At 44.7% G+C, this 19023-nt stretch overlaps 1 protein-coding gene and 1 pseudogene across 1 annotated transcript in view; both read left to right on the top strand.

The window, feature by feature from the left end:
• The window catches only part of CHN2 (chimerin 2), a 261880-nt gene that overhangs the window by 140392 nt on the left and 102465 nt on the right, over window positions 1-19023 (top strand). The window contains exons 2-3 of the mRNA XM_037041231.1: window positions 112-150; window positions 9507-9562. Of these exons, the coding sequence (XP_036897126.1) occupies window positions 112-150; window positions 9507-9562 (95 nt within the window). The remainder of the gene's footprint in view (window positions 1-111; window positions 151-9506; window positions 9563-19023) is intronic.
• Window positions 18064-18176, top strand: LOC118983715 (uncharacterized; annotated as a pseudogene).

Below are 19023 nucleotides of genomic sequence, written 5' to 3'. Positions count from 1 at the left end.
GAGTGCGGGGCCCCTGGGACCAAATGCAAGCACTGCTGTTCCTCCAGAGGAGACACGTGCTGACAGTTTGACATTCAGGCTGACGGTGTGATTTCTTTCTTTTCATTCCAGATGCTGAAGAGTACCAGCCTCCAATATGGAAATCATACCGTGAGTACCTGCGGCCGGAACCCCCGCAACCTGACCCCCAGAGAAGGCTTTGGCAGGCCTGCCCTGTGAAGAGCTCCGGCCAGTGATTTAGTGCACAAGCAGCCCCATCTCACAGCACTGAGAACCCACGTATTTGTTTTCCACTAAGGAGATATATTGGTCACCGAGGTCTAGGAAATGACCCACTCTCCTGGCCAGGACCCGCAAGAGCAGGCTGCCTGCAACCCACTTCAGGAATGCTTAAAAATATATTTTTAAAAGATGCCTTTGATTTAGATGTCTTTCTTTCTTTCTTTTTTCTTTCTTTCTTTCTTTCTTTCTCTTTTCTTTTGCACAGTTGGTCAGCAAGGGTAAATGTGTTCAGTTCTGTGAATTATGTTCCTGACCAATACCATATGGCTATAAGATCATAGGACATTTGCCACAAGCAAATTAGCAGATAGCAAAGAATAATGTTTGGTCACTAAAGGTGACTCCCTGGAAGCAGGGAGCATTGCCTGGTCATCAGTCACCATTCAGCTTTCTGTCCTTAACATCCTCTGCCCGACTAAGTACTTCTCTGGTGAGAGGGGGAAGGAGTATGGTAGCTGGAAACCCACTGTTCTGGGGACACAGGTCCTTGTTCAGGGCCTGCTTCTAGACAGCAGTAAAAAAATAATTATTGCTATAGTTATGGATGTTGCTGGTGTTTCTACTGCCCAAGGAGACCTGCCGTGGGCCAGCCACTGCGCTAGCTACGTGCCCGAACTCTCAAACTCTCACCACAGCCCCGAGCAATGGCACCATCATTGCCCCCAATTCACTAGCATGCAGGGAATCACAGCCTCAGGGAGCTTCAGGAACTTGGCGAGGGTTTACAAAAAGCCTTGGAGTGACATTCAGAGTGGAAGCCAGGAGCAAGCCTGACCACNTGTTTCTACTGCCCAAGGAGACCTGCCGTGGGCCAGCCACTGTGCTAGCTACATGCCCGAACTCTCAAACTCTCACCACAGCCCCGAGCAATGGCACCATCATTGCCCCCAATTCACTAGCATGCAGGGAATCACAGCCTCAGGGAGCTTCAGGAACTTGGCGAGGGTTTACAAAAAGCCTTGGAGTGACATTCAGAGTGGAAGCCAGGAGCAAGCCTGACCACAGCCTGCCAGCTTCCAAGACTTTTTTTGTTCTATTTAAAATTATACACACACACACACATACACAGACACACAATATACCTATGCATTTATGTTGTTGTTACAAAAGCCACACAAAGCTGTGTGAAAGACAAACATCACAGAAATACTTCAAGCTGAGAATAAAAATTTCCCCTAATCCACAAACCAGCCCTCTCCCCATGGTTCACTCCTCTTTCCCAGGAGCTGACCCCTTGCTAAGTTTGGAAGGCATAGTCTTCCAAGTATTTCAAACACCCATGCCCGACACGAAGGCATTTTTGTTGATGCTTCCCTTTGTAAAAAATGCATTTATATTATACTTGGTGTCCTTCAACTTTCTTGTTTCACTTTGCAAATGTCTTCTGCCTTTCTGTGTCAGCATATAAACAGGCATCTCATTCTTCATTACAAGAGTCGTTCTTCCATCTGTGAAATAAGGGGCTTCTGCTGGGTCTCTAATGGCCCTTTCAACCTACTGTTCTGCTTTCTGATCTTCTATTTTAAAAGCCAGTGCTAATGACTCAGTAATTGGATGTTTTTGTTTGTTTGTTTCCTAATGGGGTGTGAAGTGCTCTGACAGTAAATCAACAGAATATCTGTGTGAGAGGTACTGGGTGTTCCATGACTTACCGTGCCTTGTGCACTGGCCTGCATGCATTAACTACCTAATAAATATTTGTTGAGTGAATGCCCCCGCAGAGAGGTTTACTGAAGTGAAAAGATGGCATTGGCTCAATTTCATTTCACCTTTGGCTAAGAGACCTGGGGCCACCCCATATAGCCTTTAAAAACACTTCTGTGTCCTAAGGAAGCCAAAAACGTCCTTAGCGATTACATGTTCACAATAACAATTTTACCATAGGGTATTTATTTTAAGTTTAGTTTTTGGATCTAACCAAATTGTGTGTGTGTGTGGTTTTTTAAAACTTGCTCCAGAACCATAAAACTGTATATGCAGAAGGGGTGGTTGGGGCTATTTAATACAAAGTTAATGGTGGTGAAGAAGTTCCTCTCTAGCCCTGGCTGGTGTAGCTCAGTGGATTGAGCGAGGGCCTGCGACTCAGAGGATCGCGGTTTGATTCTCAGTCAGGGCACATGCCTGGGTTGCAGGCCAGTTCCCTGCAGGCCAATTCCCAGCAGGGGATGCACAAAAGGCAACCATACATTGATGTTTCTCTCCCTCTCTCCTTCCCTTCCCCTCTAAAGATAAATAAATAAAATCTTTTAAAAATTGAAAAAAAAAAAGAAGTTCCTCTCTATAGCACCCAACCAGCAGTCAGCCAGGCTCATCTGAGGGAGTCTAGCCACAAGGGGTTCCAAAACGGAGGGGAGTTCACGGTCAGCAGTGCCGTCTACAGCATCAAAACCTCATTGGCCAGAGGCCTACAGAGCACCACCAGAAAGATCTCTCTTTTGTTTGTCCTGACCCATAAATTGTTTCAGTTTGGGTCTTGGATCACTTATCAACTCATCTGACAATGTTATCTATTCCCAAATTCATGCTTCTCCATCTTATTCCCAAGATTAGCATGGACTCACTTGGCCTTTCAGCAAACATGCAGTGAGCACCTTCTGAATGTCCAGATGAGTATTAGGAATCAGCAATGAACAAAATGTGGTCCACACTTTCCTCCAACTTTCAGTCTAGTAAGAGATTCATATGTAAACCAATCAACTTAAAACACAAATGGATTTTAGTAACAATATATATTCCTTTACCTCCTGAAATTAGAGAGGATTTTATAGAAGAGGTTAAATTTGCCTGTAGGTCTTGAAAGGGAAATGGGGGAGGGGATCTGAGGGCCTGGAAGAACTCCATGAGATGCATTTTAATCTTCAGATATGCCAAAATTATAGCACTTTCCTGATCTGAAAATCCAGCACACCTATCAGAGTATGAAATGTGTTTTGTTTTAAATAATTTCTTGGTAAATACATCCTGAACTTCAGGAATCACTGAACCTGTCTCTTTAAAATGCTCACAAACCATCCTTCGAAAGATTCATTTTAAATATGTATGTCAAACTCATTAGCATATTATTTATGGAAGCCGCATTTCTTAATCACATGTATTTTTTTAAACTCAAGAGATTATTTGGTATTTTGAAATCTCTCATATTTACTGTATGTCATACATTTTAACCATGTTATAGGACTTGGTTTAAAAAATTAATGATTTGAAATGATTCTAAAGGTATATGGGCAAATCTTTGCCTTCACCTGTCACCTATTGTCGGCCATTAACTTTGACTCATCTGCTATTGGATTATTATTATGAAGCCTCAGTCTCAAGCATGATATTTTTCCTAAAAGAAAATTAGTCTGCATCATAATGATCCACTTTAAGAAGCTGTTTCTAAGTCTTAATGCTAATTGCAATGCTTTTGGTTGCAAGTAACAGAATATTCCACTCAATCACATTGATTGATGGAAACGAAAAGTCCAGAGAAAGTGCCTTCAGGCACAGTGTGTTCCATCCACTCGAAAGGAATTACCAGAACCCCGTGCGCATCTCTTCCTCTCCTGGCTCTCCTTTCCTGCGAGGCTCCACTATTAGTAGGCCTCTTGTGGTTGCTGGAGAGCTGCCAACAGCCTGGGGCTGCCACTGTGATTTAAGAGCAGCAGGCAGAGAGGCGGTCTACTTTCCTCACACTCCAAGCAGAGTGTTAGAGCTGAGTCTCAGCCCTGACTGGCCTGAGTCTCCAGTCCTAACTGCACCGCTGTGTCAGAACTGAGATGTGCTACCTGCCCAAAACCCATCAAACTCAGGGGGAGATCAGTCCTGGATAATCCACATGACTAGAAAATTTGGAGTGCTCTTGGAACAGGGAAGATGGACATGGATATTGAGAAGACAACCACCAATGTCTGACTTAGAATTTTAGAATAGCAAGGAACCTTAGAAATCAACTCTCAATATTTTATATGCAGTAGATTGTTCCTTTGGTTTTTCATTCATTTTCTCAACAAATGCATATTAAGTCTTTGCCTGAAGCCAGACAGCAGGCTTGGAACTGTGAGGCCACAAGTATGGATAAGACTGAGTCTTGTCTCAAAGAACCAGGATGTCACCTAATGTCCCTTAAGTTCCTTCCCTGCTTCCTTTCCTTTCTTAAAAGCTAATGCTATCCCTTACTAGGTTGTCCCCATAAGATTAATCTTGTCCCAAGGGATCATGTAACTGCAGCTAGTTCTTAATTCTTAAAACCAAACCCCAAAATGTTAACGAAGTAACTGAGAAGAAAGCTTTGAATTCTCAAGAAAGTAAAGGTATGTTTAAGGTTGCTTTTAAAAAAGAGCCACATTCTAAACTTTCAACCAGAGCTGTATGAACTGTGTGCTTTGATCAGATAAGTTCAAAACCTCACCAACATGGGTACCCTTTAAAAGATTCTATTTTTTAAAAGGCCAAGTGCCAATTAGGTGGCAGATGCTGTGGCCGACAGCTGTCCGAGGACACTGTCCTGGGCAGACGGTCGAAGAGTAGTAGCCTGTGCATATTTTTCAAAAGAGGAGTTTGGGACCACAAAAGCCTGGTCCACAGGGCCCCTGCATCAGACTCACGTGCGGACAATATGTGTGATCACCTTTCCTCCATCCTGCCCTAGATTGTGGAATCAGAAGAGTCAGGGAGGGGGGCCTGCAATTTCCCTTGCACTGCAGGTGCTTCTTGAGCACACCTGTGCCTGAGACCCCCTGCTTCCAGGGTACCCAGGCTCTTCCTTGGGCTTCTCACAGCGCCACTGGGTAGTAAAAGGACTCAGTCCCCCCAAAACTGGACCTTCTGTTGGCCAGGCAAGGCCTTTGCACAACAGGGTGGAGACAGGGTCGAGCCAAGAAGCCTTGGAAATATCTACTATCCTTACAACCGTGAGTTTGTTTCCATGAAAACTGGGAGGACAGGCCATGAGCAGGTGGCACTGGCTCGGTGTCAGAAGCAAGTGACTAGGTTCAATTTCCTGGCTCCACGTGCCTTCTTTAAAAACAAGTGGCTGTTAGAGGGTGCCCCTGCAGGGTCTCTTAGGTGACAGTGGGTCTAATCTGGGCTTCACTGTCACCCAGCCCACGGGCTTTTATTTGGCATCCATAGGTACTGGGTGGATGCTGTTTCCAGAGGCGGGCAAATCAAGTTTTCTTTTTGAATAAAAGGTAAAACATTCTGTCAATGAGCTTTGTATTTCTCAATCTGCTTCAGGTTTCCAGGGGAGTTGAGAATCCCATTTTCACCTCCACGTTCCTCAGTGACAGCCCCTACCCCACGTTCACCAAGCAGTTTATCCCAGTGCTGAGAATTCCCTCCAATGCTGCAGAAGGCCCAGGGCCAGACAGTAGAAACATCCATTGTATTGCCTCTTAGCTTGTAGAATCACCTAAGAAGTGATGTACAGTATTGCACTTTGCTTGTGAAATGTATTTGTTGGAAAAAAAACTTATAGAAATGGCTCTTTAGGACAGCGTCATGCTTTAGTTTTATGAAATGTGCCTCAGAGACTTTTTCATGGATGTTTGTTTTCTTATAGCTAATCTTGAATAAAAAGGACTGCAGCCCACACGTGAAGCTAACATGGGTCTTAGGGCCCCCTTATTTTACATGGCTGCTATTGCCATTGGTTGCTCTCTCATTATCTTTATGTAATTCAGATGGCGAACAGGCTTCTTGCCTATTTGTCCATTTCTGCTTCTTGGGAAAGCACCGAGCAGATCTCATGGGTCCTGAGATCTGCTCTCTGAGACATCAGTAACCGATCAGGGACCAGGAAGGAGAGGTGGCATCTCTGGCTTGAGGGGTTTGCAGGGACCCCTCAACATCGCCCCTGGCTTGGACTCTTTCTGGTGGTGAGACTGGAGAGCTGCAGCATTTCTCTTTATTAAATCTCACAGGGTCCCTGGAGGACACGGCTCTGGGTGATTTTTAATAGCATCTCTATCTCTTGGTCATTCAGTTTGTGATCAAGCCCTGTCTGTCCTCTGCGGCCAACTCACCATCCATCTGCATTTCTGCCAGGGTTAGCTTCACTCACACTTTCCCCATTGCTTTTCTGTCCACCTAAAATACTGTCTTCTCCCACTTCCCTGACTCCCCACTCTTACCCTTCCTTCTGTGAGGCACAGAGCAGTGGCCCCCACTCTCCCCGTGCATAGCTTTAAAAAGGACATTCCAGGCCCCTTGCCAGATTGGCAGAGTGAGTGTCATCAGGGATGATGGGTCTTGGGAATCTGTATCTGTATAACAGCTGATGAGGCTAAAAAACACAGACCATGGGATCTGGAAAGTAGCCTTTAAATTTTGATTCCATCACATCATCTGTGTGAACTTGAACTTGTTCAAAGTGTGACATCTTTCCTGCTTTATCAGTGAGAGGGGATAACAGTTATCCTGGGAGTTGGTTGGAAAGATTAAATGACAATGTGTAGACGAAGGTGTCTGACACACAGTAGGTGTCCAGGAAATGTCAACCTCTATTATTCTGCATAGTCTTATTCTTATTATTATTACTCAGAAATGGACCTGGTCATGTCACCTCCCTGCTCCACACGTGTCCCCACCTCCCCACTACACACAGAACATTCATGTTCCTTAGCGTGGCCTTCAGGGTTGCATGGCATGTGGCCTCCTCCCCCATCTGCCCACCTGGTGCAGTAGACACCCTGGGCTACCACCAACCAATCAGCACGTCTTCGCCTTCCCCTTCGGGGGCTCTTCCCTCTACCCGTAACCCCTTCTCTGTTCTGTACCTCTGGTCCTTCAAGGAGAGCTCCATGCTTCTCCCCCATTGAAGTGCCTGGCCCACCCTGGTTTTGTTTTTCCATGCGCACCTGCCTCAATGGATCAGAGTCTCCCTGAAGGCATGGATTGTGACCCACTAGTCATTGGATGCAGTTCATTTGTACACCAAATACGCATTAAGTATCCTCCATGTGCCAAGTGCTGTTCCAGGTGCTCAGGGTACCCCAGTGCACAAAGCCCCGTGCCCTCAAGGGCTTACATTATGGTCAAGGGAGAGGAGATGCAAAATCGTGTTCATGGTGATGAGGACTGAGGAGAAACATAAAACAGAGTAAGGGAGCAGAGGGATGGGATAGAAGTTTATTCCAAAGCAGGCAAGCCAGGGAAGACCAGAATGGAGAACAAGAGCCACACAGATGTCTTGGGAAAGACCAATCCAGGTGGCATGAATAGCAAGCACAAAGGCCTTGAGGCATAAGAAAAGAAACCATGGCTTTAGAATCAAAAGGAGACATTTTAGCTGGATGCCAGGGGACAAATAGGTAGTTTCTCTACATTTGTTTCCTCCCTAAAAAATGAGAACAGCAATGGTACAATGTTCTTTTCTCTGAGTTCTAGGGAAGTTTCAATCAAACAGTTTGTGGCACACGACAGGCACTCAGTATGCTGGTTCCCATCTCTCTTCCCTTCCTCTCCATTCATGCACGAAACCTCCACATAATGCTGACGATCATTCCTGGCCTATAGCAGGTGTTCAGATATTTTCTAATATGACTTGCAAAGGCACGCTTAGCTAAAAACGCTTCCCTTGTAACATACATACTTCCTTTGTCCCCTTGCAGGGAGACGTTAAAAATGGTGTCCACAAAGCCATTGGCACCATACCTCCCACCCAGAACTGTTGGTTTCAAGAGGCACTGACAGTGGGCAGAGAAGGGGGGACAGGATTCTCTGGATAGGGTTCTGCAATTCCCCTGACCTCGGAAATCCCGTGATTCTAGGAACTGGCCCCTTCACACTCATTAACCACAACATCCTGCTAAAAGGCAGTCAGTCAGTGGGCTGATTCCAGAGCAGTAGAGGAGACCCTCTCTCGACTGAGGGGGAGCTGAACCCCTACTGAGCTAGTCTGTGACATGGCCACAGTTCTGTATCTTTGGCCAGTTTGTCCTCTTGTTTCCTCTTTGACAAGAAGCCTTCTCTGACTGTCTCTCCATACGTGGGTCCTTAGGCAGCGTCATTAGCAAGGGACAACCGAAGTTCAGACATGTGGCACACCAAACACCGACCAGAGGGTTACATAGATTCCTCTCTGTGCTGAACTTGGGTAGTCTGCCCTTAGTCAGGCGGGAAAGTGACCGCGCTGCGCGGAAGGCGCTGGGGAGCCATCCTGACAGGGCACATCGCATCGCTTCCATCCGTTTGCACACAGTCCTCTGCCCTTCAGTTACATTTTCTTCTGTCTTTTGAGACCTCAGGATAAACCAGACATTTCTGCTTCTATTATTGCATTTTCTAGGCTTTCTATGATCGCGTTTTTAACTTTTCAAAGAGTCAGACCATCTAAAATTAATTCTTCCCTCTCAAGATTCTGAAGATAACACCCCCCATGTTTGTTTTCGACTTCTGTTTCCATGGAAGTAGAGCCCATTAGGTACCTGCGAAGGCTGGTTTCCCTCTACGAGAAATACGCAGACTGGCTGAGCAGCAGAAAATCATTTGTTATCATCTGAAAAAAATTTCAAAGAGGAGCCTGATAAATTGTATTTTCCTATTTAATTACCTGCTTTCCTCCATGCCAAAGCCTGAAAGTCAGTCTTTGAAGCAGGATATAAGAGAGTTATTATTGAAGATATGAAAGGACCCAAGAGAAAGGAATGACAATGGGTGGGAAATAGTCGAACAGACAAGACTCCGTGGTGGTGAGCAGGGCAGAAAGGAAACTCATGGGAAAAGCAATGACTTGAGGCTCCATTCACTCCCAGAATCAGTTGTGTCTTTGTCCGCAACTGGAGCATTTCAGAGAATAACACTCCTTTCGATGCCCCCGTCTCCCTGTGATGTCAGGAGCTCTCAGCATTTAATTCAGGAAGCCTCTTACATGATCTTTTCCACTTAGATACTCAAGAGTAGAATTTCATTTTTAAAACAGGAGAATTTCAACCGTTATCTAGTCTTCCAGGAAAGCCATGAAATGAACAATGCCAGGAACAATTAGGAAACTAAATTGGTCTTATAAGAATAAAAAAATCAATTTTGCCAGTTTACATCCACAGCGACTAATTTCCATATAAATGATCTGACTTGATTCAGTCTAAAAATGGGCTTGTCTCCTCTTTGTTTTGTGTGTTTGTTTGTTTGTTTGAAATATTTGCTATTTTGGAGATGTACATAGATGAAACTGTTTGAAGGCATGTTGGCATGTGTTGCACTCTCTAATTATAATTAACTTTTTCTGTTGTTGTTTCTGGCAGTTTATCAGTTACAGCAAGAGGCCCCACGTCCCAAGAGGATCGTTTGTTCTGGGGAGGTCAGTACTCAGCTATTTCCAATACACCTTGTTAAATATGATGAATGTCAGCACCAGGCTGGTAGTGGAGGGCTGTCGGGTTTCCTGGGAGTGGATTTCTATTAACGTTTGTTACAGTGTCACCAAATTTTACATCTTAATCTATATTTTGAAGACAGGTGTTATTTTAAAAATACTAACTTGGAATCAAACGTCTCACGTTTTTAACTATTGCAGGGAGAGAGTATGCATCCATGATAGGCCCCCCAAAAACATGTATGTTGGTTGTTTTCCTTGTTCCTGCTATTTTGATTCTTTTATCTTTTATCTTTTTTTTTTCCCTATGGAATGCTTCCAACAGAGAAAAGACAGAGAATAATAAATCTCTGGGTACTCTCAACACCCACATGTGGCAAACCTTTACGCTTTGTTATACTGACTTGACATTTAAAAAAGAAATCCCAGTAAGAAAAGGCGACTGTGTTTTATTCTTGGAGATAAGCTTGAGCAATATGTTGACTCGTAGAACAGCCGACCAGCCCCCAGAACTGTCCCTAGTGCTCCTCCCTCAGTCAGTCTCTGGTCATCTGGGTTACCCACAGGGTTTGAAAGGCAACACGCAGGCTTGATTTTCTACTTTTATATGGACCTGTTTCTTTAATTGCCAAACAAATAGCCTTCCAACAATGGTCCAAGGGCCTTTGCTTATTTTCGTTATTATGACTTTGATGAGATGTAGAGTAGCAGATATCTTCGAAAGGGTTACATGCCTTATGCAGGGTCGGGGTCGGGGGCTCCAATTCCAACGCTCGCAAGATTCATTCTTGAACATCAGTGCTTTGGGGCAAACTGACCAGACCTGGTATTGAGCCTGCCTCAGATTTAGGTGCCCACACCCAGAGCCAACTCTCACTAGTTAATAAATGTGTCCACATAAAATTTTACTTCTGTTGAAGGGCATTAAAACTCATCAAGTAATCTGAATTTTAATGCAGAGTAAACATTCTCATCTCAGGAATATAGTGGGAGAGCAGAGAATGTCTGATCCTTAAGCAAATCTCTAGGATGAAGTTACATTTTCATTTGTCATCTGATCTTATCTTGTCACTAACCCTGCTGGCTGGTGTCTCTTTGTCATTCTATAATATCCAAATAAGAAAAGAAGAGCGTGAATACAGAAATCTCAGTGAGATGCTTTAAACAGGGTGTTTTGGGTGAGAATGAAGAAGCAAGTTGTTAAAAATTCCTTCAGTCCTGCTTTACATTTAGTATTTCTCCATCAGAAAGAACATAGCCACGTGTATAGAACTAGAAGAGTTTAAATGTCTCCATGAAAAAAAGTGTTTGTAAATTTATTGTGCGGCTAAGGTCCCTTCCTGGGAATATAAATAAAAAGTCACCAGGCAAGGTTAGGTACCAGAAACCCAAGGGTATATTAAATATTCGTGTGTTCATTTATTCAACAAATATACACGGGCAGCCTCCTCTGTTCTGACTTTGATCTAGGTGCCGGGCATGCAGCAGAGAATCTGGCTATTGGTATTTTGAGTGTCATATTAAAAGAGAACAAAATCATGATGTTTGTAATAAAGATATATTTAAGAGTTTACTTCTGTGTGTGAGTGTGTGTGTGTGTGTGCGTGTGTGTAAAAGAGAGAGAGGGGAGAGGGAAAAGGAGAGAGAGAGGCATCTTTGTCTCTCCGAATCCTTGAAACTCTGTCAGTAGTCCTATAAGCTGGTGTAATGTTACAGTGGAAATGGGTGGATTCATATTCGCTTCCTGGAAGCTCCTTCTAGGGTTCAGTAAAAACTTCAGCCAGCCAGCCAGCTGAAGGTCCACCTCATCTCTCTTTAATGACACACACTTGTGTGGGAAGCAAATGCCACCAGTGCCTTAGCAGAACAGAGCTGCGTGCGCGGCCACCGCCACAGGCTCTGACGGAAGGGCCTGGGGTGTGTGCAGCTTTTTATCCTCCTGTCTGTCTGTTACACCAAGCTTCCCGCCTTTTGACCTTTATCCATGTGACTCAGTAACAAGCTATGCCTGGTCGTTGCCAGATTCACAGGTAGCTCGTCTCTAGAAATTTCACATCCTGTTTCCGCCACATCAAGCCTGAAATGGATATTCATCAGCTCCGTTTCCTTAGCGGGCAGCACGGGGCCCATCCAGCCAGGCAGGTGTCAAGCAACAAAGGGTCGAGTGTTCTGGACAAGCAGGTGCTACCTAGATGAGTGCCAGCAGGAGTGGCTTCAGTTCCCTTTGTCCTTTTGTGTGCCATTAACTGCAGATAATTCCTGCCCAGGTTGCCTCTCAGGACGTGGCCTCCTCAGGTAAAGGCACGACTTCCTTTTGGATGTGGGGAAAACCATTGACTGTGCTGCAGACGACGTCTGAGCAAACGTCTCCGCCTCATCACACACACGCCTGCTCAGGGGACGTGCCTAATGAAGACAGAAAGCCTTTCAGTCTGAGTGCGTGGCTAGAGAGATGGAAGCTTTAGTAACACATTTACATAAAGGCTATTTCTTTTAATTAATGAGCTAGGATTTTCTACATCTTTGCCTTCTCACCCCTTAGCTGGCTATGAAGAGTCCACATTTTCCTTTACACACAGTCTTAGTCCTCGGCGCCACCCCTACCCCTGGCAAGCCTGCCCAGCTGGGTCACTCGGATTTACCCAATCTCTTGTTTCTCTGATGACTGATAACCTCCCAGCTGTGGGCCTCTCTCTGGTTAGGATCTGCCCATTGGGCGTGATAAATTCCCACACAAGGGCCCCAAGTGTGTCTGCAGTCACAGAGACGTGGAACACTGTTGCTCCAGGGTACAGACAACGGCCAACCTGACTTGAATGCTGGGTGGTGGTCAACAGCTGCCAACCACGTACTGGTCTTTGCTGGGGAACTGGGTGCGTCAAGGGTATAGACCGATCCCACAGGCAAAATACAAGGAGCTCCACACACCTAGGCAGGGAGCTGGCTGCAGGGCGTCAGCAGGATGTCATCAAGACTGGTTCTGAACCCTTGCTCTAGCTCTTTCTAGGCCCCCGACTCAGAGCCACACACTTACTGTCTTGGAGGAATTAAGGTCCACCCCGAGGGCAGACATCTACTTGGCAGGGTGCTAGGAATGGCATGTAAGCATCAAGTGTGGAGAATGGCGCCCACACCTAACACGCCTGGCCCCTAACAGGTGCTCAGTGTTCGTGGTCCACAGAGGGCTCAGAAACCCGTGAGCAGGCTCTGAGACAGTCATTAGGGACCGAGTCAGAGCAACGACAGCATTTTTCTGAATGTGAGCATACAAAAGGGTAGTGATCAAGGACAAAGCAAGATGCCTGGATAGGGACTTAAACCACCAGGGGAAGAGGCTCTCAGGATGGGGAACAGAAGGTACACACAGCTGAATAATGGCTCCGGTGCTGGTTCAGCCGGGTAGGGTCAGGTCCTGGAATAATAGTTCATTGCCTTCTTGAGATGCATCGCTGTAAATTAATTGAGCAGCCGCAGCACCTGGCACTCCACTGGCATTTCCTGAGTGTTCCTTGCCAAGAGCTTCAAAACATCTTACAGTGTGCAAAATTCTCACTCGCCCTTTCGTCAATGATCAATCAGTCCTTCCGTAAGTATTTATTAATTACCACGTGTGTGTCTAGGTGGTCTGCCAGGAACTGTGCAGAATATTGATGCCCAAATTTGTATCTCTAGCTAAGACCTCTCCCCTGGGCTCCGAGCACCTCACTCTGTCTACTTGACCTTGTCACACAGCTGTCCCATGGGCCACCTCTAGCCTAACATTCAAAATAGAACAGGAACCCACTCGGTTAAATGGCTCCTAACGTCAGCAACCCAGATGCCTCTCTTCCTTCCCCTCCCCCTTTTCTCTTAGCAGTCATTAAATGTGCCCCCCAGTATATCTAGCATTTACCCCCTCTCCTCCATCTCTGTGACTGACTTGTGGTTTGGGCCGTGAGCATTTCTTACCTGCATTATTGCAGGTCAGCAGTCTCTTGCCTTAGCTCTTTGCTTCCCCTTTTGGTACTTACCCTACAGCCCACAGTCACACACACACACACTCACACTCACACTCCATTCACCACGCAGGAGCTCAAGTCATCATTGTTAAATACAAATCCAACAGTTTATTTAAAAGGCAGGTGCCATTGCTCTTTTTTTTAAAGATTTTGTTTATTTATTTTTAGAGAGAGAGGAAGGAAAGGAGAAAGACAGAGAGAGAAACATCAATGTGTAGTTGCCTGTCGCATGTCCCCTCCTGGGGACCTAACTTGCAACCCAGGCATATGCCCTGACTGGGAATCGAACCAGTGACCCTTTGGTTTGCAGTCCTTCCACTGAGTTACAATCCACTGAGTTGCACCAGGGTGCTCTTTAAGTACAAGCAAGACTTCTGGCTATACCTGGGAGCCATGGTTGGCTCCTGCCTTTGTCATCGCCTTGTCTAGAATGTTCTTCTCAGTGCGCCAACTCTCAGCCCCACTACCTTTTGCTCTTATTCCTCTAACATATGGCAGTGCTGCTACCTCAGGGCCTTTGCATTTGCTGTTGGCTTAGGTTGCCTGTTGTCAGCTTTTCTGTATGTCCAGGTTTTAGATCAAATTTCACCTAAAAACAGAAACCTTTCCTGAGCCCCATAAAAACCAGCACCTGCAGATTTCCTGTGTCATAGCACCCTGTGCATTTTGCTTATAGAACCTAATACACTCTCTACTATACTTTCTTGTCTTATTTAATTATTTACTTGTTGCTTGTGCATCTCCCCTTAGGAGAAGACAAACTCCAGAGACTTCATCAGTCGTAGTAATAAGTTCTGCCTTCCCTAGCACTGAGCACCATGCCAAGGGGCCGTGGGCAATCGGTATATACATGGTAAAATGATGGGGGGGGGGAAGGATAGAAACTGCTAACATAAGAAATTTGGAATTCTCAAACCATTACTAATAGCATATCAGATTTACTCAACACTGTTATTAGGCTAGTGAGTTGGGCTTTTGGCACTAAAGCTTCTTAGTTAAACTATGACTAATATTGTTTCCTGGAATAGCCTAAATTTCTGTCTGGCCTTTTGGAGGGGCCGAATGTCAAGATTCACTTGCGTGGCTAATGCAAAGTCAAGTTGTACTAAAGTTACCTAAAGCACACACAATAATTAGAAATTCTTTTGTGACTATAAATGATTTTGCTATCTTTTGCCTTTCTTACTTGATACTGCTATCATAATTATGAGGTTACAAAAAGCAATTTCAAAAGAGGGAAATCAATTACATACGATTATTTTAAATCGTTCTCCATTTTATGCTGCTTCACTTCCCTGCCACAGAATAATCTACTTTGAAAAGCTGCTTTTGTTTGTCTTTGTTTTTAATGCAGAAGTGAACTGTAGAACCGAGGTTACTGGCATCGTGAGCAGAGCCAGCGTTCTTTCCTGGTCGGCAAAGGTTAAGCCAAGTACAGATGATAGTGGCCCATCTTCAACTGCAGTGATATCTTGTGTTACCTCCTGGCGAATTGTATTCATTTTTTACATACCACGTTAAATGCCCTCTCTTCCAATGCATTCTCCTTAGGTTTGGGTTTTCCTAGATATCTACCTAATTCACTCTCTTCTACCTTTATTTGTAAAAACTTCTTTTAAGCCTAACAGAGGCATGTCATTTTATCATTATTCTTTTAAAATGTTGATTCATTATGCCTAGACTTCACAGTCTTGTAACCATGTAGGCTTTAGGCATGTCTCGAAGATCTTAACAAGCCGTATTGGTTGACTGTATCATTCTCAATGAACTCAGTACATACCGAATCACAGATTTAAAGTAAACTCTTGACTTTGGATGGTGAGCACACAATACAACATACAGATGATGTGTTTAAAAAGTTATACACCTGAAATGTACAGAATTTTCTTAACCAATGTCACCCCTATAAATTCAATTAAAAACCAAAATAAAGTAAACTCAGAGGGGATTTCTACTGTTCTATAATCCTGCCCCCTTTCTTCTTTTATCCATTAAAAATAAATGTGTTTAAATAAATGTGCCTTTGGGGAATATGGCAACTACTGATCCTAGCTATCAAGACACTCTGTCTCTAAAGTAATGACCCCCACTCTACGGGCCACAAACACAACTCAATCCCATTGCCTTTTAATTGGCTTTCATGTGTAGTAATCAGAAGGCTGTTTCTTCCCTGGTAGGGGATACTTATCTTTCTCATAGACTTTCCCCCATAGTCTATCCCCCGCTGCAATACCGACACAGCCTGGAATATAAGGCTTTCCCGTCCTTGTTTCTCCCAGGCTTTCCTGTCACTCCCTAATGCAGTCAGCTTTTTGCTCTGTCCTGAGCTGGACTGGGTTTGGTTGTAGACTCCCTGTACTACACGGGGAAACCTAGTAAAACCCATCTGAGAAAAGCAAGTGTAGAAGTATGAGCCTTTCTTTCTCTGAAGGGAAGTTCTGTGGTTTTATATTTTCACTTGCCGTGACCTACCGGAGTACATGACCCTCCAGAGGAGCAAGCCCTCTCTTGGGAATACTCTCAACAACTTCTAATGTAATATAGACTTTGCCTGTTTGCACCCAGAAAACGCTGAGTCATTTCCATGGGGGACATCGTGAGCAGTGGGTAAGGGCTCTTGGGGACAAGCTGCTTTAGAATTCAGAGGCTCAGAGGCTCCAAATCAAGGGACAGGGAGCCTGAACTGGGCGGGGCCACCAAAGCACAGAAGTGGAAGTTTTTCTTCCTAAAGCAGAATAAGGGAAATGAAGGAGACATTGAACAGTAGTGGAGAATAAGTAAAGTTTCTTGAGGCACTCTTTTCAACTCTCTGGGTGATTTTTATTTCTTAAAACCTAACCTAAAAATGTATATTTCCTTATATAACTGCTAGAGATGAACTACTGCATTGTCCAGTTAGTTGTTTTAGTAAAAAAACAACCACCACCACCGATGGCCTTGTGGATCACAACACACACTCTGTTATCCTTGCCTGGCCTCTGACTACCTTCCCCTGAGGTACCATCACTCACTGATGGGGTGGGAGTGGGCGCTGGTCCAGACTTGGACACAGTGGTGATGAGGAGGTGTTGGCTTTTAAAGGGCCAACCTCACACCTCCAAACCAGAAGCAAATGCCACACTCCCACAGTGACTGCTATTTGAGCTACCTAGAGAATCTGCTCTGTGACTCAGAGGTCAGGTTCAATAAAATCTCAGGTGTGACCAGAACCATCCAGGAAAGAACAAGGTGTTGGGCTCCCTAGTGAGGTTTCAAAGATGTGCTTCACATTTTACTCCCCTGGTTAAATGTTAACTGAGAAATAATGCTGTTAAAAAGCAGGTTACACTTTGCTCCAGGCAAGCCATGTCTCCTAGGGTAATGGGACCTGGCTGACCAAGCAGTGAGACATTTGAGAACAGAGTGGTAACCTTGACTTTCCATCAGAAAAATGTAAGTGGTGCAATCTCAGACTAATCCAGTTTTAATAAGACTACCCTGAGTGATATTGCCTAATTATTTGCTTGTCATCAGCCTTTTAATTGCAATAAGAGCTGACACACAGGGAGTCCTTATGTGCCCTGAGCACTGGGTTAAGAAGTTACATATGTTACATATGTTATTCTTCACAACAGTCCTAGGGGACTCTTATTGTGCCTCTTGTTTCACAAAAGAGAATGAGACAAACAGTGCGGGATAGGTACAACCACAATCAAACCTAGAGCAAGTCCAGAGCTGGGCTTCTCACCTAGTGATTCTCAAAAATGTACTTCCAGGACCAGCAGCTACGGCATTACCTGGGAACATGTCAGAAATGGGATTCTCTGGCCCACCCCAACCCGCTGAGTCACAGACTCAGGGTGGGGGCCCAGCCACCTGGCTGTTCAGAAGCCCTGCCGGTGATCCTGGCCTTTGCCCAAGTGTGAGGACCACTGTTTTCACCACTTCAGCTTTCCATTTCCAACTCCCTCCCCTGTGCCCTAGGGCAGAAGAATCAAGATGCTTTGCCTGCTGATGGGACTTACTGTTTGCCCTGAGCTATGCTAGACTTTTCGTGGACTTCACAGGATGGGATGCCAAGTCATCCCAGAGCCGCATGGGACATTTCTCTAGATGTACTTCCTCCTCGATGTTATTTTCCACCCTTTACCAATATTTTTTTACCTTTGCTTTCCTTCTTTGCTATGTCTAGCTTTCCCACACCCTCGTGCGTTGCAGAGGCCAACTATGAATCCTTGTACAAGTATGGTCAGTGCTTAATTTATCCTGGTATTTTTACGCCCACCTTCTAGTTTGTTATACTTCTTAGTGTTGTGTTTGCATTACTAATTAACAGAAATATTCAAATTCAGTTATAAAATGATTCATACTCATGTCCGTTCATATTCAATAGATACTATGATGAGCTGCACCTTTTTAAAGAGGTTCTCCTTATCTTGGGACCATTCACACATTCTTGCTAGATGTATTTTTGCTTATAATGGACCTTTGTATAAATAGAAATACCTTATCACTTCTCGGCCTTTTGGCTAAGATCAAGTGTAAATAGAAATACCAAATCTGTTGTCATTATGTCAGTAATATTTTAAATTATATTTCTGTTCTCCAAGTGTTCACCCCCTCACTTAGTGGGTCTTCTGTGTACTTAACGAGCATTTCTCAGTTCAGGGGGGTAGGTGACTGGTTTGCTAATAAAAGTCAGGCCAGGCCAGGTGCTCTCCTGATCCCACCTCCTTGCCTCAGTCTACCACTCCCCTCAGTGTCTCGGGCTGACACTGACTGAGCCATTGGCAATCAATTGCCTTTGGCTGTATCCCTTCACAAATCATAGTCTCTCTTGACATTACCTCTAATATACTGTATCTCTCTGTCTTGTTGGACAAAATAGCAAGCTTTGCTTGAGCGATGGTATCTCTTTCTTCCTTCTTATTTACATGGTCAATGTCATCTCTCCATCTATTGTAGAAGGAAATTAAATAGCCTTGGCACAGCCCGACAAAGGCATATTGGTTGCCATCCAGCATGCTGTGTCCTCCTAGGTAATTACACATCGATTTTTTTGATGAGCTGTTCTTGTATCTCCCTGGTCTATCTACCGAGTCTGTAATTACACTTTGCTGGTTGTCCCTTCACTCTGCTGTGGTTCTCAGGGTTCCATGACTTCTCAAAGACCATGCTTCATCACACTGGAGCAACGATTTCCCACGCAAGGTTGCAGGTGGGATCCTCTGGTGTTTCGGCATTCTCAGTCATGCAACAAAATAATTCAACCACTTTCTGCCTTAGTTCACTTTGATATTTTAAGCTAGCATCGTCATGCCGTAGATGAAAAATTAGTGATTCTCTTCTCCCGGTGCAGTAAGAGATGGAAGGGCACAGACACAAAGAGATGATTTGACCCGACAGTGAATGAAAAGACATTGGAGGTGTTGGCGAGCGCTCAGCTCTCAGCTTTAACTATAGGACATC

The sequence above is a fragment of the Sturnira hondurensis genome, unplaced genomic scaffold (assembly GCF_014824575.4).
Source record: "Sturnira hondurensis isolate 20B ecotype Veracruz unplaced genomic scaffold, ASM1482457v3 Scaffold0002840, whole genome shotgun sequence".
Lineage (NCBI taxonomy): Eukaryota > Metazoa > Chordata > Mammalia > Chiroptera > Phyllostomidae > Sturnira > Sturnira hondurensis.
This window is presented reverse-complemented; position numbering and strand designations above follow the sequence as displayed.